Source organism: Notothenia coriiceps, unplaced genomic scaffold (genome assembly GCF_000735185.1).
Source record: "Notothenia coriiceps isolate Sejong01 unplaced genomic scaffold, NC01 NC01_scaffold00000886, whole genome shotgun sequence".
Classification (NCBI taxonomy): Eukaryota; Metazoa; Chordata; class Actinopteri; order Perciformes; family Nototheniidae; genus Notothenia; species Notothenia coriiceps.
This window is the reverse complement of record NW_011333587.1, coordinates 97263-121005: the sequence shown is the minus strand read 5'-3', so window position 1 is coordinate 121005 and position 23743 is coordinate 97263. Positions and strand designations below refer to the sequence as shown.

The 23743-nt window shown below is 41.6% G+C and overlaps 3 protein-coding genes across 3 annotated transcripts in view; 1 reads left to right on the top strand and 2 right to left on the bottom strand.

Annotated features, from left to right (window-relative positions):
- Window positions 1–7488, top strand: part of tbl3 (transducin beta like 3) — an 18557-nt gene extending 11069 nt beyond the window's left edge. Inside the window, exons 9-17 of the mRNA XM_010785545.1 lie at window positions 3–16; window positions 1409–1514; window positions 1629–1785; window positions 2159–2217; window positions 3018–3121; window positions 4754–4825; window positions 4990–5148; window positions 5610–5703; window positions 6571–7488. Coding sequence (XP_010783847.1) covers window positions 3–16; window positions 1409–1514; window positions 1629–1785; window positions 2159–2217; window positions 3018–3121; window positions 4754–4825; window positions 4990–5148; window positions 5610–5703; window positions 6571–6955 — 1150 coding nt within the window. The 3' untranslated portion in view covers window positions 6956–7488. The remainder of the gene's footprint in view (window positions 1–2; window positions 17–1408; window positions 1515–1628; window positions 1786–2158; window positions 2218–3017; window positions 3122–4753; window positions 4826–4989; window positions 5149–5609; window positions 5704–6570) is intronic.
- A 1534-nt stretch (window positions 7489–9022) lies between these two features.
- Window positions 9023–13479, bottom strand: noxo1a (NADPH oxidase organizer 1a). The gene is made up of 8 exons (XM_010785436.1): window positions 13361–13479; window positions 13195–13275; window positions 13033–13105; window positions 12764–12947; window positions 11863–12056; window positions 11653–11775; window positions 10918–11035; window positions 9023–10577 (listed from the first exon to the last, which is right to left on the bottom strand). The coding sequence occupies exons 1-8, from the start codon at window positions 13424–13426 to the stop codon at window positions 9824–9826; spliced, it is 1593 nt and encodes a 530-aa protein (XP_010783738.1). The 5' UTR covers window positions 13427–13479; the 3' UTR covers window positions 9023–9823.
- Window positions 13480–20538: 7059 nt separating this feature from the next.
- The window catches only part of gid4 (GID complex subunit 4 homolog), a 4943-nt gene continuing 1738 nt past the window's right edge, over window positions 20539–23743 (bottom strand). Inside the window, exons 3-6 of the mRNA XM_010785425.1 lie at window positions 23480–23587; window positions 22701–22802; window positions 22484–22614; window positions 20539–22397 (exon numbers count right to left, since the gene is read on the bottom strand). Of these exons, the coding sequence (XP_010783727.1) occupies window positions 22334–22397; window positions 22484–22614; window positions 22701–22802; window positions 23480–23587 (405 nt within the window). The 3' untranslated portion in view covers window positions 20539–22333. The remainder of the gene's footprint in view (window positions 22398–22483; window positions 22615–22700; window positions 22803–23479; window positions 23588–23743) is intronic.

Genomic DNA, 23743 nt, shown 5'->3' with positions numbered 1-23743 from the left:
AGTGTTCTCAAAGCTGGTAAAGGTGCAGCTAGTTTGAATGACTTTGTATACTGCTTGTGGATTTACTCCAGGTGGAACTAAAGTCTGATTTAACACTTGATTATTTTTCACATCATTCATCCACATCTGTGAAGTAACTAAAGGTATTAAATACCATTTTCCTCTGAACTGTAGAGTAGTAGAAGAACAAAGTAGCAAAACATTTAAATACTTAGGTACAATGTTGAGATACTTGTACTTTACTTAAGTATAGTACTTGAGTTTATGAATTTAGTTACTTTACACCAGTGGCTATAAAGATAGAAAGACTAAGCCTTGCACAGAGGCATGAAAATACATTTTCAAAATGCTCAACAGTGCTGCCAAAATGATAACCTGACTGCTACACAATTAAAATAAATGCTTTTATATATTTCTATTAGACGTGACTCTTTAGCGTTTCTGTTAGTATTACCACTGCTGCTTTAGTTGTTCTGACTGCTAAAATCCTCTGTTAATCCTCATTTTAAAGCCGATATTCCGTGGGGTCGGGGCTCGGATCCTTGTCACCTTTTTCATACCTGATGAGTTTGCATCCCTGACTACAGTTGCTTTAGCATGTAGAAGCTAGTAAGCCTACTATTTGATTTGTTTTAGATAGGCACTACATGTTTCATATGCTGACCTTATTTTCCTGTTCCATGTTAAAATAAACCATTTTCAGTGGTACATACCGCTGAGAAAGAGTCATTTTTTTCAGTCATGGAAAATTAGGTAAAGATCATGGAGAAGTCATTGGTGAAAAAGTGTATGAACCGTGGACGTAATATCGGAAGTGTAAGCTGGCTTTGCACCCACGGCTCTACCAGAAACGTTGCTATCAGAAACAATGCCCGACTGTTTTGGTCGTAATATGGTCTGTGCATGTCACATTAGCATCGCTAACACTCAGAGCTAACCTGTACTGGAGAGCATGTGTGTGAAGAAGCAGGAAATAAAAAGGAACTCACCTTGTGGTGTAACCGGCAAGAGAGAAAGCCTTTGAGCTCCAGCTCCATACTGTTTCAGAAATAATCCTTGATAAACCATGATATAGCGTTTCATCACCGGTAGAATCTCCCACATGAGCTCCGCCCCCTCCTTTTTTTTTTTTTTTTAAGCTTTATACCCCAAATCAGCACTTTTTGAAACAGGAAGTGAAATGGAGGGATATGAGGCATGGCTAGAATGGGTGATCTGTTTGGTTTTTGAGCAAAACACTTCATAGACATGTTTTTTATATATGTTTATATATCTGAGACCTATGCTATTGCCTACAAATAGAATGATAGGTCCACTTTAAGCAATTTCTGATTCAACATAGGTAAAACTGCTCAACACAGCACAAATCTGTAATTCATATGTTTTTGTTTGGCTGAAAAGTAAAAAGATCACATGACTGATTGTTTGTTTTACTGTTTTAAGACATTCGAGGGTCACGATGCATCAGTTCTGAAGATCATCTTTGTGAGCCGAGGCACCCAGCTGCTCACCAGGTAACCCCGCCTAAATTCTTATGCAAAGCTTTTTTTATATCCCATTTAAAAGTATTTTAAAGAGAATAGAAGTGTATATCTAAACAAGCCTTCTTAACTACGCTCTGTCTTCAGTGGCTCGGACGGTTTAGTGAAGCTGTGGACAATAAAGACCAACGAGTGTGTGAAGACGCTGGACGCCCACCAGGACAAAGTGTGGGGTCTCCACAGCAGTCAGAAAGACAACAAGATTGTGACTGGCTCAGCAGATTCTAACATCACCGTGTGGGTGGTAAGTGTCTGATGCTGACCTGCTGATGTGTGTGAAGCTGTCTAACTTCTAAATACATATAAGTACAGGTTGTCAGATTGTTAAAAATAAGAGTCTTTACAGCCAGTGCGTTTCCTCTCCTACCTTTAGATAATTTAGCTTACAGGATGCAACAAGTTCACAATTGTTCTTTTAATTTGGTCTCTGTGGCAGCTAATATCTAACCTGCTGAGTAACACTTGATAACGTTGAGTCCACATGTTATTTAGTTGTTAATATTTAGCTGACCTTTCACTGTAAATAATCTCTTTCTTCTGAAGGGGGAAAACTTGGAAAGTCCCCTGCAGGGAACAACATATAACCTCAAACATGTTTCTCTTTTGTCCACTGCTAGGATGTGACTGAAGTGGAGCTGGCCGAGGAGCAGGCCAAGCAAGAGGATCAGATACTTAAGTAAGTTACACACAACATTGTCATTTTAGAGGTCCTTAAACAGATGTGAGAGAGTAGGCTATCACATTGTTATCAGCCCTCCATCCTCCGACTAATCACTCAGACTGAGATTGTGGACAAACAACATTTTGTTGTCTGTTTGCTGGAGGTCAGAGATCCTGGAGGGATAACTCTGTCCCAGCTGCTGGTCCCCCTTGTTAAAACATCCTGTCAGCCAACTAATAAGCTGAGCCTGTGTTAGACGAAGGCGTACCGCTCTGGGTCACAGGTCCGGCGGTGTGTGTTCTGATAAGAAGAGGGACATTTTGGGGTCAAATACGATTGATTGTGTATATGTTTAATGAAGGTATATGTTTGCCCACTGAGGAAAGCACACATGCACTCTGACATATGGGTTCATAATAACGAGGGCCTAGGTAACAGATACATTATTATCAGGTGGGTGTTCTTCGTGGAGAAGTTGTCTGAATGCCTTTCATTTGTTTTGAAAGACACATAGATATAGAAACTGATACAGTCAAGAAATGTTAATGTGAAAAGCAGAACTTAATGTACATTTCACTTACTCGTCAAAGCTTAACCGAGCTTGAGGCACATATAACTGTGATTTGCCTGTATTGAAAATAACTGTGATATTAAAAATATTAAATATATATAATATAAAGCTATACATATAATAATATTGTGTGAATAATCAAGCAGCTAAACAGAGAAAATTGAGATCTTCCTCGGGACGTCTGGGATTTTGTTGTTGTTTATGATATTTGATTGATTAACTAGTGTGTTTGTTGTGTCTAAAGGCAGCAGGAGTTGTCCAACCTGCTCCATGAGAAGAAGTACCTGAAGGCTCTGGGTCTGGCCATCTCTCTGGACCAGCCTCACACTGTGCTCAACGTCATCAAAGGTACTTTGAACCACAACATCTTCATCTTCTGGTCTAGGTTGACCGATGGACTATAAGAGCTGACAGGAACTGAGGGGAGAGGGAATTAGGAAGTTTCAGCGCCTTAACCATTTAGCTGCTGGATGCCCCCATTCCACTTTCTCTATCCTGACAGTTACTTGTTTCTTGCATGCACATGGTGTCCACAGGTTTTTTTGGTTTTATTCTATTTATTTTGTTCCACGTTATGCCTTCTCTGTGCACATTGCATGTCTCTTCTTACAGTTTCACCTTCGGTTATCTTGTCAGTCTGTCGTTGTTTATTGTATATGACTGCTCACTTTAGAGAGTCACTGGAGCATTGTTCCAATCACAACACACCCCTCTGTCAAAGGTTCCGCCTGTGAGCATGAAAACAAAAAGCTACCTTTATTCCACATTGTTCCTGCTCTTTTGTCCATTTGACACACAAAACAAAGGTACAGGGACGTTTTGTCAATCTGTTTTTTTAATGTGAGCAGTGTTATGAACAATCTGTTATAAGCAAAGTTATAGGCAGTGTATGTCATATAATAATAGTCAAAATATTCCTTACTTCCCAAAGATGTCAATTTTAAAGAGATATACAAGCAATAAAAATAGGAATGCTCCACACTCCAAATGATCATTTGTGTATCAATTACTACTTGCTTTTGGTTTTTCACACATCATTACACAATCGTGAGACTGAATGCAGAACTGTTTTAATTAGTAAGGTTTTTCTTCCGAAAATGCAAGTACTTCAGAGAGTGCTCAGCATAAGCATGGATAAATGAGACTTGGAACATACTGCTTTAGTCGTGTAAGGGTTTGCAAATGTACATTGTTTTCTGGTAAATGCAGCCTCTACACTTATGTAGTGTAACATGAGTCTTTGAGATCCCATGTCAGCAAAGGCCGATGCATTCTTAGTTACACTGTAGAGAGGTAGTAAATAGAGTTATGCAAGGATGAATTGTGCCAAACCCAGGTGTACACATACAGCAGTGTCTGGTTTCGAATTCTCTAAATTGTTTATCTTAAAGTTTCCAAAGAGAGGTATTAACTATCTAATTGTATTTCCTTTATTTGGGTAGGTAAACTAAAAGTTATATAACATATTAATTTTGGGTTGATGTAAAGGACAGTGACACATTAAAACAACCCCCAAAAAAAAGGCTATACACTTCTGTCTCCAGAAATCCTTTTTTTATTCGACATGGAAATGATCCACAATGTCTCAACCAAAAATGATGACATTAAACTCAATATATTAAACGCCTCTGCCAGAGGTCGCGTTAACCGAATATTTTCCGTCTATGAAGGATTTATTTTAACAATGACGGAAAAATCTGAAAGCAGTTGGTCATTTTGACGGATTAGAACAAACTCGGAACAGCGCCAATGTTTCCCCGCAGCGAGGCTCCGGTGTTCTGCATGCCTGCCAAAAAGGAAATNCCCCCCCCCTCAAGAGTGTAAAGGCCGACGGGTAATACTGAATTGTGACGGAAATGTTACGATCCTGTCCGTCAAAATGACGGGCAGTGAAAAAGTCTAGCGCAACCTCTGCTATGAAAGTTGTTTCAACCACTGATTTTCTGCTGTGTTTAACATGTTGTTCTCGAATGCTTACAGCGATCCGCCAGTCGGAGAATGGCCATGAGCTGTTAGAGAAGACGCTCCTGAAACTCAGGGTGGATCAAAAAGGTAACGGATCAACAATATCCTTCAACATTTCTAATTATGGAATACAAAAGCTAAATGAAAAAACGTCTTTAAGCGAGGTAGACGAAAGAAATGAATCTGTCTCTTCTCTTCGTTCCCTTTCCACCTTCATCATGTGACCCTGTTTTGACTTTAACTCCACTCAGAGTCGCTCCTGCGCTACTGTGTGGTTTGGAACACCAACGCCAGAAACTGCCAGAACGCCCAGGCCATCCTCCAGGTGCTCCTCACACACCTGCAGCCCGAGGAGCTGCTGCAGTACCAGGGCGCCCGAGCCCACCTCGAGGGACTCATCCCATATACAGGTGTGTGTGTGTGTTTCCTGTTACCAACCTATCATTGCTGGGCCCCTTCACCTCTGGTTCCTATTTGGAGCCAATAAACACATCCCTCAAAAAACAAAGAATGGGTAGAATAATGTTTTGAGGAGAATCTATCCCTAATCGGGGAATCTAAAAAAAATAGCGTCATGAAATAGGTTGATAGCTGGGATCACATGCATCAATAAGGGCCACATAGGTGGGATTGAACTCGACTGCTGCTGGAAGTACATGAGACGCTTTACTAGGTGGCGTACTCCGAAACAGGAAGTATTTGTCAAAACAATTACTAAAAGAAGTGGATGTTAACATGACGGTATTGTGTTGAAGCAATCCTGTTACCCATCTCATTATTGCTGGGCAACTCTACCTCTGGTTCCTAATTTTAAATTCTGATGTGTGTATGAAACCCTCTGTAACTGGTTACCTCTGTTGCTCTGCCACAGAGAGACACATGCTGAGGATCGGCAACCTGCTGCAGGCGTCCATGTTCCTGAACTACATGTGGCAGAAGATGAGAGTGGCCGGAGCACCAGCCAGGTGAGGTTCAGACCCAAAGCAGCCCTGCATTAAAACAGCGCTTCAGGCCATGTTGGTTAGCATGTCGTTTATGATACCGGAGAGACAATTAAATATGATCAAGGAAATCCAGCTGAAGTTACAGAATATAACAATTGAAGACGATAAAAGCAATTGGCAGGAGTTTATTATATGATGAGACATTTAAGAGTAGAAATAAACAGCTCACCTTACAAAGTGATCTACAAGCAATGTGCGCCTGCATGTTTGTGATCACTTTGCCAGATGACATTATCTTGCTTTGCACCAAAACCTTTCTCCTGACAACATTGCATTTTTTTTTACTTGAGCTCTGTGGATTTGCATCCTCTGCTGCGCTGACAGACTGGCTCCAGTTAGTCTCACACACTTCATTTCACCTCTTGGCTCACAGATGGAGCTCAGTGACGTCCTTGTCTTCCTCCAGTAACTATTGCAAAAAGTGCAATCATTTTTTAGTTCAGCACAATGCGTTCCTCGTGCTTGGTAACAAGATATTGTCGGTCAAACTTGACATATATTGTAAATCCAGGTGAGGACTCAAACACAAAGACTGTGGGTGTTTTCCAGTCGAAGGAGAAGGAGGAGGCAGTGAAGGTTGCAGAGCATCATTCTCTGACTGCATCAGACTGCAACATTTCTTTCTACAAAAATGTCAGATATTTAACTTTCAGATTGTCAAAGTGCAGTGCATTTCAAAGTAAAACAAATACCAAGATACTTAATGTAAATGATATCGGTAACAGAAAAGCTCTGAATGCATTATAGTTGTTTGTGTTTTGTTTCTTTGGTTAAACATGTTGATTGTGCACTTCATACATCTAATCCCCGTTTGTAAATCCTATCTAGCATGGGCCAAGATGAAGACATGGATACCACTCCTCTTGCACAGCCTTTCTTTATGATTGACAAGGAGAAAGGAATGGGCAGCGACGGTGAAGAGAAGCAAGATGGGGATGACAGTGATGGTGGACAAGATGAAGATCTGGTTAAAAAAGAAGAAGATGAGGAGGACAATGAGGTCAGTGCCACCAATAAATCAACCAACAACAACAACAACAACAACGGGGGAATAGCAAACGGAAAAGGCGCCAAAACAAATGGCAACCACCACTCTGAAAGTGAGGAGAGCTCAGAGGAGGAAGACCCCGAAGAAGAGGATCAGACAACTGTAAAGGTGGTGAAATGTCTCCCGGTGTCTTCCGCTCCAGAATGCCAGACTTCAGCCAGCTGACAGGGGTCTCAAAGCTGATAACTGATGACTCCTGGAGGAAAGAAAAGGGGGTTGTCTCATCTCGGACCATTAGCTGGTGTGACACACTGACTGAGTGTCAGTGTGTGAAGAGACGCAGAGACAGAAGTGGGATGATAGTGATACAGATAATAATCCTCTCTGTGCATTCCTAAGTCTCATGCCAGTCACTGAGTTGTGCTTTTTCAGACAAAGTGTACTTTGGTTGGAACATAGGAGAACCAGAGCTGCAGTAAGGCTGTGTTATTCCCCCCTCCCTGCAGACACCAGCCGCTATTGTCTAGCTCTGCATAGACCTGATCTACCGGTTCAACCACAACAACAGAAAATGTTCCTCCTATAACCACAGATTTTTTTATGTCATGACTACAAATGTTTATAAAATAAAAGTCTGTTTTTTGTGATTTAAAATGAGTTACATTTTCATATAGTCATGTATGTTTAGAAATTCCCAAATTAGTAATTTGCATTCCAAGTGTTAATTGCTTAGTGTGAACATGGTGAACATTCCTGTTGGGTGTGTTGGAGCTTAGCTCTGGTGGTGTACGTCATGAAGTGAATTGTCTTAAGGATTAGTGATACACCCAAAAAGTTATTTGCATAAAGGTGATGAGACTTGATTTCAGACTCATAAGCACGTACAGCTTAAACCATGTGCTGTCAGTCTTATGTGACCCTAAGACAAAACTAGAATAACCAGATGCTTGGATTGTGGTCTGTGAACAGATGTGTCACAGAACAAACAAAGATGCTTTCACCAAACTGAAACGGTGTGTAGTTAGTTGAGAGCAAAAGTTAGAAGAATGGCATGGGTTTCTGCAAGGGTGCCATAAGTGGGGGCCGCTTGCCGTTCAACCTTTTGTCCCTGGCTCCTATTTTGCATCATGTCTGGTGCAATCTCATTTTAGCATATATGCATTAATGAGTTATCACCATTAACGTTTTCGAACCCTCACAGAGACCTTGATCCTCAACCCCTCCAAAAGTCGCATCAGTTCATCCTTGAGTCCATGGGGACGTTTGTGCCCGATTTGAAAATAATCTTTTAAGGTGTTCCTAAGACATTGCTTCCATGAGGATCAGACAGATAGCCCTTAAACAGAATGCCTTGGTGGTTGCAGAGGCATAATGCGCAATTTTGTAATAGCTGAGGCGGCAGTCACACACATTTTTTAAATTTATTTAACCAGATAAAAAAGAATTGAGATAAAATCTCAATTACAATTCTGACCAGGCCAAGAAGGCAGCAACGTTACACATAAAACAACACAAACATATAAAATACAGAGAACATAACTAAGAAAACAGAAGATGAAAAAGCAGTCACTACATTGTGCACATTAGGACAGTAAGAAAGGTACACTACTTATTACTGCAAGAGCAGCTGGTGGTAAGGACCTCAGACAACTTCAATGTAAGTGCCCTCAGTTTAAGGCTTGATTGAAGGTCATTCCAAGACCAAGGACCATAATAAAAAAGACTCCTTTTTCCAGCCTCAGTCAGCACAACCGTATCCCAGGCACTGGATCTGAGGTTGTAAGAGTCACAAACTGGAGCAAATCTGGCACATATGTACAGTGGAAGCTTACCTAAAATGGCTTTATACATTAATAAAAACCAATGCTGCATCCTATGCATACTAAGTGAGGATCATTCAGTTAGGCTATACAGTTTGCAATGATGAGTCCTATAGGGTGCATTTGAAATATATCGCAGTGCAGCATGGTAGAGTGGGTCAAGTTTGGCCAAAACAGTGGGACAGGCAAATCTATAAATTGTATCACCGTAGTCAAGCTGGGACAGGAATAAGCCAGAGACCAACCTTTTACGGGATGAAGTTGAAAAACAACATTTAAGTCTGAAAAGGAAGCCAAGAGTGAATTTGGTCGAGGCCATCAGGCCCGGCAGACTTTTTAGGATCAATTGAGTGCAAACCCTGTAAGACTTCAGAGACCGAGAAATAAGCTAAATCAAAACAGGGGAGTTCATCCTGGAGTTCTGTCCATCGAAGGTTGGGAAAAATGTTATGGACTGACTGACAGAGCGAACTATACAGCTTAAAGAAGATCTTGAAGCAAGACATATAGAGTTTACCCAAAGTATTTTTATTTGTTCGAAGCTTTTGTGTAACAAGAAAATACACTCAAGATTTAAATGGTCAGTATATTCTGTGTTATTGACACAACCTATTACTATATACAAGTTAATTTAGCTGTAAACATGCTTGACCAGGAAACAAAATACCCACATACTGTTCACAATTCAGATAAATATTTACTTTTGCTCCAGACACAAGAACACATCTCTTTCCCTTTCTCTCTGTGCACTCAGCGCACTCAGAATGCATACAAGGTTTCCAGTATGGAAAATAAATCATTCAAAACAGAGTTAATTAGCGCATTATGAATGTTAAGTGTTTACAGATTCATAATTTTGTTAATATATCTTCTGCTTATGCTGAATACCTTTGTCTATGTGTATACATGTACACAATCAATCTTCAAAGATCATGGCAACCACAACAACAAGACTGTTTGACAACTAATATTCGTATGAAAACAAACTCAGCAGGAAAAAAACGTGTTGGCATAGCTTCACGGGTACCACATTTTCCCACAGTCACCTCAGTACAAATGATACATTGCCTGTAGTCATAATAACAAAACTACTCTTAGTTACATTCTGAACACATGCTCACCTCACTAGGGAGTTTTATTTGCAGAAATCAAATAAAAATAGCAGGAAACGGTATTTCGATCTGTCTGTACACACAAACTGAAAGATTGACAATAAAGTTGACTTTGAATTTGACTAAAGTCCTTAATTATACAAATTAAGTTAACACACACTTCATCGACTTAATATCTCAGTCTGTGTGGGCGACAGGCCTCGCCTGGCTGCGTTCTTGCGGGTGACAGTGGTACAGCGGGTGAGGATCTCCTGGGCCCGCGGTCTGGGGGGCACTTTAGGTGTTGTCGGAGTGCCCTTGTAGAGGGTGGGATCAGAGACACTGGGGGGCATTTTCCCCTCTTGGCCACTTGTCGGGCTGAGGCGGTTGCTCAACACGGGGGGAGGCGTACGGCTGAGACGCAGCTCCTGTTCGTTGTAGCTTTGGCTCAGGTTGATGGACGAGGAGCTCGCCCAGGAACTGTTGAGGTCCTCGCTGAAGCTGCTGCTGTCGCTCAGACTCCCGTCGCTGTCGGCCTGCAGGCTCAGGGGACGAGGCTCATCTTCTCCGTCCATCTCCACCTTGATTTTGGGCAAAGGGAAAGGCTTTGGGGTCCTGGGGGAGGTGTCAACGTCGGTGGAAGAAGTAATGCTTGCTGCAGACGGAGCAGCAGGAGGATGATAAGGCTGGATATCAATAGATTTTGACCTCTGCTGTAGAAGTGGTAGTTGCAGCTTGGGTTTGGACGATCTGGCAGGAAGTTGCAGCAGGTTGCCTTGAGAGAGGCTGAGACCTTTGGACTGCTGATCCAGGGACGGCATTAGTTGGTTCGGGGAAGAGTTGCGGCGATCTGGATTGGTGGCTATCATGTGGATATGAGGGGGTTTGTAGGGCTTCAAGTACATGATGGGGATGTAGCCTGCTTTACCATTATATCTGTTAAGAACGACAAAGTGGAGAATGTAGAGGGTTAACATTAGAATGAGTTTTGCTATGCATGAGTATTTCCAAGGATGCTTTCACACACACTTTTCATAAATTATTTAGAGGACCAGTGCGTTGAATTTTGGTTGAAAATGAATGCACTCTTCCATTACGTTTGCACCTTAATTGTTTCAGGAGCCCAGAACAGACAAACCAACATGCTCCAGAAAGGGCCTTCTGAGAGTTTACGTTACTTAAAAGCCACCCTAGGTTTTCTGACAAGCCGTATTTAAGTTGGTTGCAATCTAAATCTAGTACACTGGACGATGTTTAAATGTTTAGTGTTAAATACCTGACGAGCCACCAGCCGTTATCAGACTTCTGCAGGACTTCCACCACAGCACCGATGGCCACGGTTATCTCGTCATCCTTGGTGGCCTTGTAGTTCTTGACTGCATTGTATAGCATTCCTGGAGTGAAAGAAATGTCTTTAATACAGTTTTTGTTGCACCTTTACTTACATAACCAACAATGTTCATCCACATAAGTACTATAGTAAAGTACAGTTTTTACATATTTGTATTTGAGTATTTCCATTTTACTCTCTAACTGTGCACAGCACGTTAAAAAGGAAATTATTATACCCCCTTACATGTATTTGACACATATACTTTATATTTCCCTTTTACACAAAAAAACCCATCTCTGCTTGTATGATATAATGCAGTAAAAAGCTGCTGCTTTACCCAGTAACACACAAAGTATCAAAACTTAGTTCCACACTGACAGACTAAAACATTATAATCCTCTTAATGAGCAATTGTGATACAAAATAAATAAATAATATTCTATCCTATTTAAATACAACACTGTGAAATGAGCCATTCTGCATAGAGAGCACTTTTAATACTCCAAGAGAATTTTGCTGTTTGCTGTCTATCTGTAATTTGACATTTTGAGGGTTTCTACAACCAACTTTTTCTACTTTCACTTTTAAAAGTATCTAAGCCTTTGCTGTGTAAACAAGCTGTGTGTTGATGGTCTAATGTTCTGATTGGGTACAACTATACTGTACTTATGCACATACCTCTTTCAGAATTCCCATCTATTTCATCTTCATCCTCAGCCTCATCGTCATCCTCCAGTTTATCCAGGTAGGGGGCAGGGAACCAGGCCATCTTCTTGCTTTCATTCTCCACAAGCCACCACCCTAAACCAACAGGATTTCACATTTAACAGATCTCAGGGTAATGGGTTGTTGAGGTCAACCATTAACAGGACTCTGAGGCTCGCTCACCTGCTTTGTCTTTGATGAGAACATCAACTTTTTCGTCCAGCGCCACTTTGAAAGGCTTGTTCTTGGTGTCTTTGGTCTCGTAAGGAGCCACACACCTGTACGTCTCGGTGACAAACGGCTGGGTCACGTTCCCCACGCCCTGACCCTGTCCTGCATCTCTGATCATTTCATCCTCTGCTGGCATGATCATGATGCTGAGGAAGAGAGACAAAATTATTAAGAATTAGGCAGAAAAACAGAGCAGCTCATTGAAAAGTCTAAATCGTGACTTCTATTAATAATCTGACATACTATACATTTGTTGGATTGTGGACTAGTCAGGTTTTAATTTAAAGGCTCCTGGTGCAGATCCTACACTTAACATGAACAAGGGCCTCATGCTTGCTGAGAAACTTACATGTTCTATTTTGCAATTATTTCATATTCCTCTGTTTTTTTTTAATCCTCTAACTACTCAAACTATTATAATATTGTACATGGGGTATTTACTTAGGGTTGACACTAAGTATCTGGTTAAAATGAAAAAGTCAATTTAGGAAAGCTTTTTGTCAAGTTTTATATAATAAAACATATATTCTCAATTAGACATTTTGGAAAAGCTAAAATCCCGCAGAAAAGCCTTCTGGAGTTGTTAGCAACAAATCGGAATTTAAATTTGAAACAAGAATGTTTGGTTATTCTACAAAATAATTTCCTTATTTCTTTGATTGTTTCATTGTTTCATATAATCTCATATAAAGGATACTTCGGGGTATATCAGTCATTACATTTTTTGCCAAAGATGTCACCACTCACTCTTAAGCTTTTACAGCTTGGGGTGACTATGCCAAAATACTTCCCTAAAAGAGTAAAGGCATTATATCATTATATAATGTCGTTTTTTAAAAATGCTTTAAACTACCTGTTCTGGGCAAACTCCGGCTGCAGGTCCTGGTCTTTGGGGTGGAAGAACTGGATCAGGTCTGCCGACTGGCAGACCCTCGGGTCGCAGCTCAGAAGTGCATTACAATATTTCTGCAGAAACTTCAGTCGCAGCAGAGACCTGGTGGGACCTTTCTCCCGGCCGCCCCTTCTCAGCATTCTGTCTGAAAGCACATAGGACGCGTAAAGTCAGGATCAACGCAGAAATACACTTTGTGACTCACATAAACTGCTGCTGTAACTACATACCTCGATATCTGGGGATGATTCTGTCTGATTGTTTCATTTTACTTGCAGGTGGGAAAGCTTTCTTCATTAGTTTCTGTCATAAAGAAAATGGGTAACAGAGTTGTTATTAATAACCAATAACCACACCACACAGGCGCAACACATGAGCAGCTGTTTACTCACATGCATTTTCTTAAATTCCGGATTTGTCCTGTAAACTACAATATCACTCTGGTCTGACCAAAGCACGGAGGTCATGTACATCTGGAAAAATTAAAATGCAGATGTTAATCACACTGTAGAGAAGAGGTCTCTTAATTATTATTTTTTCAAATCGCCACGCGCTCACTTTGCTCTTCTCCTTGTGCATGACTCCAATTAAACGCACGCTGATGGGATACCGCTGGCCCTCCATGAGGAAGCGAAAAGGAATAAAGTTGAGTGTTAAAGTTGTGAGGGTTCCTCTCAGACCGGCTCTGATCCTACTGCAGCTCAGGAGCTCGGCAGGTGTATTTATATTTGCTGCACCTGCGCAGGTATTGCGTCGCGGTATCACTGCGGAAACTCCAGCAATGTGCAATTTGTATTCACAGTCTTTATTCCAAATTTAGAGCACTTGTGTGGGCGGCACGTTTTTGTGGTTTTCAAATGATGTCTCTTCAGTGATGGAGAAATTTACTTTATTACATGTTGATGTAGCCTACATGAGGTGATCTGAATTTAGCAGAGGTTTATTTAGATAGGAAGCTGTTAGCTCTGGTGATGGTTCATAATCTTTTCCCTTCAGAATGTTTCTTCATGTCCTGGCCATTTGTCAAATTGTAATAGTCTTTTCTTTACATATATTTCTAGCTCCCATCTGTTCATTTTTAGTAATATCAATCACATAAAGAATTATCTTAGTTGTCTTAGTGCTGGCTGAACTATTAATTAATAGTCAAATGCATCAGTGTTAACAAGTAAGAAAAGAATCGGTTCTTAAAATAGCAGGCAGCATTGTTTGAGCTACATGAGGAAGTTATTGCGCATATTTTTCCACATGTCTTTCCTTTCTATTTTGTAGAAATAATGTTTCCTTCTCTCTTTGTTGGCTGCAGCACGTACGCCAAACATGATCCACATTCATTGGTCCTCAGCTATTTTTCTTTAGACTCTTTCCTGAATGTGTCTTCCCGGTTAATCATCAGCCTATTGATAACAACAGGTGGGAATTCCAAAATCTAAATGTATCATTACTATGCGCTTTCCTTTGATTTAGGATTTAGGAATGTGAAACTATAGCTTGGTCTCCAAACACCTACAGTAAATGGGCATTTATGTGATGCATGTGTGCTTTTAAGATATGTAGATAAAGATAAGATATACTTTAATGATCCCAAATTGGGACATTTCTTCGTTTCAGCAGCATGAAAATAAAGTATTGCACATAATTAGAATACAAAAGAGTAGAAAATAAACAATTATACAATATACATCTCAAAATAATAATAAAACAGAACTAAAAGAGTGAAAATATAAAAGTTGATCTGTAAACTATCTGACAAATAAAACATTGTTGAAGGGCAACTCAATATAAAAGTGGGATATTATTTACATTTAGTGCACAACAATAAGGGTTAGGAGTTGCCCTGTGTATTTGATATTAGATTTTTCACACCACTTATTAGTTGATTTTCATACCAGCCTCAATGTGTCAGAGACTATATGAGGTTCATGACCTCACATGCTGCAAAAGGTTTGAACAGTTTGTATCCTGACATGCACTTAAAACCCAGAAGGACTCAAACCTTTTTTTGTACATTACATTACATTACATTGCATTTAGCTGACGCTTTTATCCAAAGCGACTTACAATAAGTACATTCGACCAGGAAGATACAACCTTGAAGAAAACAGAATCATATAAGTACATCAGGTTTCATAGAGTCAAACATTTCAAGTGCTACTCAACTGGCTTTAGATAAGCCAGCCCTTTATTAGTATATAAGTGCTTTGTTAGTAATTTTATCGCTCGAAGTGGAGTCTACAGAGATGAGTTTTCAGTCTGAAGAAGATGTTGTAGGCTTGCTGCTGTCCTGATTTCAATGGGGAGCTCATTCCACCATTTTGGAGCCAGGTATAGCAAACCCACGTGTTTTTGCTGATGGGAACTTGGGTCCCCCTCGCAGTGCGGCCGATGCAGAGCGGAGTGCACNNNNCGGCAGCGCGCACCTTGGGGATTCTTGGAGGAATTAGATAATTCCTCTCACACATCCCTGAAACTGGCTTCCGCTGTACTTCTCGGAGACTTCAACCTCCAGACAGGGAAGATAGACGAACTAACATCTCTGTAAACACCTTTGCTTTCTCACTGTCTCCATCCCCACCAACTCATAACGCTGGCAATGTCCTTGATCTCAAATATTCTCAAGGGAACTGCACTACTTCTAACCTCTCATGTAAACCCGCTTATACACAAGCATACTCAGACACGTGCACTCTGCGCTCCTCTCATCTTTCTCTCTCCTCATCACATCAATCCCTCTCTCTGAGAGTTCTCCACCTCTGTTCCGCCAGCAACCTTCGTTCCCTCTCTCCTCTCTCTTTGTCCTCTCGCTCGTCTCAGCCCTTCTCTCTCTCTCTCTCTCGTTCTCCTCTCCCTCTCTGCTGCAGAACTCTCCTCTCTATCCTTCTCTCATCCTCTCTGGACTCTCTCTGTCCTCTCACATCTCGGCAGGCTCGTCGTCCCTCCTGCTCCCTGGCTAAATGACGCACTGCTGTGACTAATAGAACCATCCTTCGGGCAGCAGGGATGCGGCAATGTTGGAGATCACAGTCCATGGTGACCTCATAACCTTGCAGGCATCTTCTATCCTCTTTATCTGCTTCCATCTCTCAGGCAAATGTAATGACATTTCCTTCAACGAATAATACTTAATAATCCAATGTCTTCTATTCCAATCACATTAATAATATTAATAATCAATCTTCTCTACATTCTTGGTCCCAAAGTAACCGTGTTTCTTCGTGTCTATTGACTTTGTTAAGAATCAGTGCAATAGGGCGTGATGACTATTCCGCTCTGGGGGGGAATCTTTTTTCTGACGTCAGTTCACGTCAATTTGCGTGGGGTGCTACCAGACCAGTGCAATTCAGCCAGTCACACTGAGTATGACTTTCTCACTCTCTCACTCCAACTTGAGGTCTTGTACTGGCACTACCTCCATGCCCGTCGTATCACCACAGTCATATGATACACTCCACCTCAAACCGTCCTTCAGATCTATCGCTCCTGCTCAACAACACGTGTATTACCATCTCTGATCAACTCTATCATACTGTGTCATTCTCTACTGGTCTTGCTAACTAGTTACCATCGTGGTTACTTGAACATCGCTACAGTATTATTACCCAAGAGTCCTACCTTATTTACAATAATATCTCTGTAACACTCTTTCAGCCAAACGGTCTGGATGTTATCAATGCAGTTGTTTGAATTTTTGACTTGAGCCGTCCCTTCTAGGCACTGTCTTTAACGTTGTGACCGGATCATCTTGGCTTGTTCTCTCTTAAACTGCCTCTTCGGCTCCCACACCTCTTTTATTACGCTCTCACCAGCCTGTGTTGGTCCAGGCCATGCAACGGAGAAGTCCAGATGCTTGCCTCAATCCATTCACAGTCTCGTGAGGGTCCAACGTGCACACTGCTGCGCTCGGTGTTCCCTCGACAAATACCAATGGGATCTTCTTCGATAGTTGATTGTACGGAGACTAGCTCGACCCATTAGGTCACGGGAACATCAGAAACCATGATTAGAAGGCGCATGTTGTTTGTTCAGTCGCGATAAGTAAGTCGCACATGTTCTACCCTACTTTTATCATATCGAACATACATTCATCCATTGTGAGGCGCTAAGCGTCACTGCGCAGAGTCTCGTTGCCATTACACTTAACAAGCAACTGATATCATTTGCATTTATGGAGGCTGACGACTTTTATCCAAGCTGACTTACAAGTAAGTGGCTTCCGAGCCGGGAAGATACAACTTTGATGAAACCAGAATGCATATAAGCATGAGTGTTTCATAGAGCCAAAATTCAAGTGCTACTCAACTGGACTTTAGATAAGCAGGCCCTTTTATTAGTATATAAGTGCTTTGTTAGTAATTCATCGCTTCGGACGTGGAGTTGAAAGAGAGTGAGTTTTCAGTGTCTGCGCCAGAATGATGTGCATGCTATCTGCTGTTCTGCATTTCAATGAGGACTCTTCCCCATTTTTGAGCCAGGATAGCAAACCCACGTGTTTTTGGCTGATGGAACTTGGGGCTCCCCCTCGCAGTGCGGGTGCAGCGAGCTGTTTGGCTGATGCAGAGCGGAGTGCACGTGCTGGGGTGTACGGTTTAACCAATGTCCTTGGATGTAGGAGGGCCAGATCCATTCGCAGCATGGTACGCCAAGTACAGTGTCTTGAAGTGGATTCTAGCAGTTACGGAAGCAGTGAAGGAGCGGAGGAGCGGCCGTTGTGGGAGAATTTTGGAAGTTGAAGACCAGACGAGCCGCTGCATTCTGGATGAGCTGCAGAGGTCGATGGCACATGCAGGTAGACCAGCCAGGAGGGAGTTGCAGTAGTCTAGGCGTGAGATGACGGAGAGCCTGGACCCAGAACCTGCGCTGATTTCTGGTCAGCTGGGGACGTATCCTCCTGATGTTGTAAAGCGTGTATCTGCAGCAGCTGGGTTGTAGCAGCAATGTTTGCAGTGAAGGACAGTTTGTTATCCTAGGATCACCACCCAGGATTCCTTTGCAGTGTCTGAGTCGGCGGAAAACAACAGAGGTGCCGATGTTGATTGTTAGGTCAAGAGTGGGACAATCTTTTCCCGGAGGAAAAGCCAGTTCAGGTCTGTCAAGGTTGAGCTTGAGGTGATGAGGCAGACACCCACTGAGAGATGTCAGCTAGACAAGCAGAGATGCGTGCGACGACCTGGGTCTCAGAGCGGGGAAAGGACAGAATTAGTTGGGTGTCGTCAGCGTAGCAGTGGTATGAAAAACTATGCGGGCTAATGACAGATCCGAGCGAGTTTGTGTACAAGGAGAAGAGGAGGGACCAAGAACAGAGCCCTGAGGGACCCCTGTAGTTAATTGACAAGGGTCGGACTCTGACCCTCTCCAAGTTACCCTGTAGGTGCGGTCTTTGAGGTATGAGGTGAGGAGGGAAAGTGCAGTGCCTGAAACTCCAAGTTCTTGGAGAGTGCGAAGGAGGATCTGATGGTTCACCGTATTGAATGCAGCAGACAGGTCCAAAAGGATGATGACAGAGGAGAGGGATGCTGCTTTAGCAGTGTGCAGTTCCTCAGTGACAGCAAGGAGGGCAGTTTCTGTTGAGTGACCTGCCTTGAAACCAGACTGGTGCGGATCCAGAAGGTTGTTCTGATGGAGATAACAGGAGAGTTGTTTAAAGACAGCACGTTCAAGTGTTTTAGACAGGAACGGGAGGAGAGAGACAGGCCTGTAGTTTATAACATCAGACGGGTTGAGAGTGGGTTTCTTTAGGAGAGGGTTTACTCTTGCCTCCTTGAGACTGTTTGGAAAGTGACCAGAAGTTAGAGAAGTGTTGATGAAATGGGTGAGAAACGGTAGAATATCAGGAGCGATAGTCTGAAGGAGGTTAGAGGGGATAGGGTCCAGAGGACAGGCAGAGGTAATGAGGGTAAGAACCTCACTTGGAGAGAGAGGGGAGAAGGAGGTCAGTGTGTGGGTGAACGGTGGGTCTGGTGACCCAGCGGTGAGTAAAGGTGAGTCAGAAAAAGAAGAGCGAATATCATCAACCTTTTTTTCAAAGTGGTTAACAAAGTCGCTTGACAGAAGGGAGGAGGGGGATGGGGCTTTGGGGGGGTCCAAGAGGGTGGAGAAGATAGAAAATAGTTTTTTGGGATTGGAATAGGAAGATTGGATCTTATCTTGAAAGAAAATGCTTTTTGCCTGAGAGATGGAAGCAGAGAAAGAGGAGAGGAGAGCCTGATAGGTTAGGAGGTCGTCATGGTGTTTGGATTTCCACCATTTCCGCTCTGCTGCCCGAAGAATGGTTCTATTAGCACGCAGTGCGTCATTTAGCCAGGGAGCAGGAGGGGACTGACGAGCCTGCCGAGATGTGAGAGGACAGAGAGAGTCCAGAGAGGATGAGAGAGTAGAGAGGAGAGTTTCTGCAGCAGAGTTTGGAGGCAGGAGTTGGAACGAATCAGAGGAAGGGAGGGCTGAGAGCACCGATGAGGCAAAGGTAGAGGGGGAGAGGGAACGGAGGTTACGGCGGACAGGTGCAGAGTTAGAAGAGATTAGGTTGTTATGTTTGGAAAGGGGTAGAGAGAATGAAAAGAAGAAGTGATCGGATGTGTGAAGCGGGTTTACAGAGAGGTTAGAAGTAGTGCAGTTCCTTCAGAATATGAGATCAAGGACATTGCCAGCTTTATGAGTTGGTGGGGATGGAGACAGTGAGAAAGCAAAGGTGGTTAACAGAGATGTTAGTTCGTCTATCTTCCCTGTCTGGAGGTTGAAGTCTCCGAGAAGTACAGCGGGAGGCCCAGTTTCAGGGATGTGTGAGAGGAGATTATCTAATTCCTCCAAGAAGTCCCCCAAGGCGCCTGGTGGACGGTAGAGAACAACAATGGTTAATTGTATAGGATGGGTTACTGTGACGGCATGGAATTCAAAGGAGGAAGGAGTGAAGTTAGGTAGCTTGAAGAGGGAAAAGCTCCAGTTGGGAGAGAGCAGGAGACCAGTGCCACCTCCTCAGCCAGAGGGTCTGGGTGTATGGGAGAAGGAATATGCTGTGGAGAGAGCTGCTGGGGTGGATGTGTTGGATGGAGTGATCCAGGTCTCCGTGAGAGCAAGGAAATCCAGAGACAGTACACCACTGCCATCTAGTGTTGGCTGTCTCTTCTGTGCACAGGAGATTTGACTTAACCTTACCAGTAATGCAGTGCTCCTGTACCCTAATGGTTAACGCACATTACCACACAACTGTCAACGTCCCCAGTTTAATTTTTAGCCAGGAACCTTTGCTGTATGTTGTACCCATCCATTTATGTATTACTTCACTCTGACAAAGCAATACAAAACTTGAAACAAATACAGTGGATATCAACAGGGTTGCCATGGTTACTTTCCATTTAAACGTAAAGATGGACATCTTCATGCAACTCTGGGAAACATTGATGCAATATGTCAAATCTGAGAACTTCATTTCCTTTATTCTCTTCTCTCGACTGTCCAAATGACTCACTTTAGTGTATGCAACTGTGCAAAGACAAATTTGTATTATTTCTTACTTTACCATATATCAGCAAGTATGACGTTATATTATGTCTCTTTAATTGCTATGCTTAGAAAAATAGATTCTAAATGTAATCAAAATTAGGCAGCAATACTTTTGGTACAAGATACTTATTACTCCTTTTTATATCATTATCATTTCTCATTGCTTTTATATGCATATATCAACGCCAGTAGACGAAATAACAATGCATTTTAGATTTAGAATAAATAATACACAATTGTATGAAATAGTTAGCTCTTTATTTCTCCTCACTCACAGGTGATTTATCATACATCGTCTTCTTTAAATCAGGATAATTAAACCAAGACTTAGAATGACACACTCCCATATAAACATCCAATTCTTACATTGCACATTGTGTTCTCTGTTATATGATTAATAAAAAAGCAGACTATCCTCTTCAATCTGTATAATTGGGGGTACAAAAAATATATAGTGTCAACATTAATCTCACAACCCATCACATCCGCTCCTCATGCTGCAGCTGAAAGTCTCTGAGCAGCACAGAGGCGGCAGGCGGAGGACATGCACGCTCCAGAAGAACCCTTACATCAACCCTTTTCAGAAGAAAACTTTTTGCACAATTTCTCTCAAACACAGACTTTCTTGATTCTGTTCCAATAAAACCATATCAACCTAAACATGGAGCTTAACAAACATTTAAAATGGTAAGGCAGCTGGTTTTATTGTTCCTACTTCAGACATTTTTCCATGAGCAACTAAAGGTGCTTTTTGTTTTAATCAAAATTGTTTATGTTACAGATACGCTGCTATATTATCTGAAGCTTTATGTTTTTTTTGTGTGAATTTGGTAAAGCCAAAAAAGCCATTTCCAGCCTCTGAAATTAGGAGATTTCCTGCTTCTGTGTTGAATGTATATAATATAAAACTGAATAGTTTGGGACTTACAAAACGAGAGATTATAAAGAACATATAAAATAATCGGCAGGTGGATTAATAATGACAGTAATGACAGCAGCCCTACAGCTAACAGCTTCTTAAAATGGAAGTAACAAATGTGAATAAAACCAAAGAAAATATTGCATTGGCAAACTGTGTTGAAGATTAATATTTAAATCAGTTAATCGTGTTAATCGTTAATCATTAATTGTCCAGTCTGTCAAAATGCACAGTTGGAATGTACTGTCACACGCTTCAAATGCGGGCCATTAAATAAATCGTTTTTTTCTGTAAGCTTTTTCTTAAGCATTGTATTTCAAGGTTGTTCTTGATTTGGATAATTAATAAATATAAAGTAGATGCATTTTGAAATCCTACCTATGAGTGACCTTTGGCTTGCATAAAGACATTTTGATGTGAAGTCATTTGAAGACTATTTGTTGAGTTTTTGACTGTGTTGGAAGTTGATGGTTAATATATCAACAATGCTGTAAACGTTACCCCATCACACCGTCCCTGAGCAACAAACCTAACTTACAGTCTTACAGACCTTGCATAAAGAGTGAATCACTGCTCATCATTGCTGCTTTTGTAACCCCTCCATCCTTCTCTGCACGGGGCGGCAAAGTGATGTTCGAATAATAAATTGAGGCTTTGCTGAATATAAACTCTCCTAATATTTATATAAACCTAATGTTCTTTTCTATTGCAACTCTCATTCAGAAGGCAGTTATGTTGAGTGTATCCACTGAAGAATGTCCATGTCCAATAACAAGGGGACACATCTTATGAGTAAAGAAATTGGGAAGCACATCATTAAAATAAAACAGACCAAAAATAGGACAAATAGGATAAAAAATAAAATCTGAGGTAAACATGAGCTCTACAGTGAATCGATCATCCGTCACTGATCTCTGTCTTTCTCTCCTCCTCCTGTGCCCTTTTTCTTTCCGTCCACCATAGGAGTGTCTGACCCCACGTTGTATTTCCCAGCAGCGTGGAAACGTGTCAGCTCCGATCATGGCACCAAAGGGCTCTCCGTTGTTCCCGTCCTATTTAACCACAGGCGAGCATGAACTGTCCCCTTCTCGACTCGATACCTGCGTGTGTGTTTGTCACCGAAACTCATAAATAGGAATACTGTGCTCTGGAACATTGTTTAGGTTTAGTGACTGATACCTGCAGAGGGAAGGAGACAAAGAGAAATAAGAGATATATACATAAGAAACGTGTGTCAACTGTAGTTCGCAATGTTTGATAGTTACCATTCTGAGCTCCTATGGTAATAATACCCCTCGATAGTGGCCGTGGACTTCTGGAAACAGATGTAATAGAAGCCAGCGAATGAGGCACCGCTGATGTCTTTGATAGTGTGGTCTGGAACTAGAAACTGCTCCTGAGAGAGCAGAAACAAAGGGTAGAGGTTATAGCTCAGAGCGAACACAAGAAGAGAGAGAGAGGTGTGTAAGATGATGTACTAACCTTCCACCTCATGAAGACATAATCACTGTTGTCCAGCAACTCGTAGTCAAAGTCGTCTGAGTTGAAGCTTTTGGCATACTTATAAAAAGGCTGGAACTTGCCCTGTAAGAGTTTATTAAGTACTGGTTAGAGACACATTATGCTAATACAGCAACAAATGCCTATCATCCCTTGATACAAACTTAATATTAAAGTTGCAAGGAGATCTTTTCAAAACAAAATGAGAAAATAAGACATATTTATATGAAGTGTCAGTGAACTGCAGTGTTTCCCATACATTGATTTATTTGTTGCAGGGCGCCACAATTAAATATCGTCCGACACAAATGGATCTCGAAAAAAATATATATATATTTTGGGAAGGTGCGGTGCGGTCACTGCGGTGCCCCCACAAATGGAATCAAATGATGTGGGAAACACTGAACTGGTTAGATAAAGAGCTGCAGATTCCAGATGCTTACAGCATTTTGGGTGAACGTAACTGTTCCTGTGCCTTTCCCATCATATTGAAGGCTACTCATGTTGTGGTTGCTCAGTAAATGTATACATTCTGCTGTTATGGTGTATATTCATCTGATGCAGGCCTCTGAAAACACCCGCAAACACTAAACCAATGAATGCACAAATAATGTTGCACCATATTTGTGCTGTTGGTCAATATAAACTTGATTATAAAAAAGTCTTACTTCATTTGGCATTGATAAATAACCAAGCAAAATCCAACAGAAAAAGTAACAACCATTAATTGTAACCCAAATTAAAAGTTAAACTGTACATACCCAGTGCTTTCTGTCAACGTCTTCATCAGCGTCCCACTTTCTAGTTAAAAAAGGCCTTTTTCGACTGATGATTTCACCAGCAAAAAACGTTGTGAGAGTGGGATACTCCTGTAACCAAAGACAAAAGGGAAGAGAACATTAATACATTAATTGTAGTTTAATTTGCTTCCAAAGTGTATGGCTGGATATTGTTATCAAAATGCTTAAAAAGGGAACTGTTCTGTCAAGCCATCACTGTGCGACATGAGATTGATTTAGATTTCC

Excerpts from the sequence above, each read along its gene's own strand:
- noxo1a (XM_010785436.1), bottom strand. The coding sequence starts at position 13,426 with ATGGAGGGCCAGCGGTATCCCATCAGCGTGCGTTTAATTGGAGTCATG. Across the intron at positions 13,106-13,194 it reads CGGAATTTAAGAAAATGCAT|AAACTAATGAAGAAAGCTTT; the intron begins GTGAGTAAACAG and ends TCTTTATGACAG. Across the intron at positions 12,948-13,032 it reads AATCATCCCCAGATATCGAG|ACAGAATGCTGAGAAGGGGC; the intron begins GTATGTAGTTAC and ends ATGTGCTTTCAG.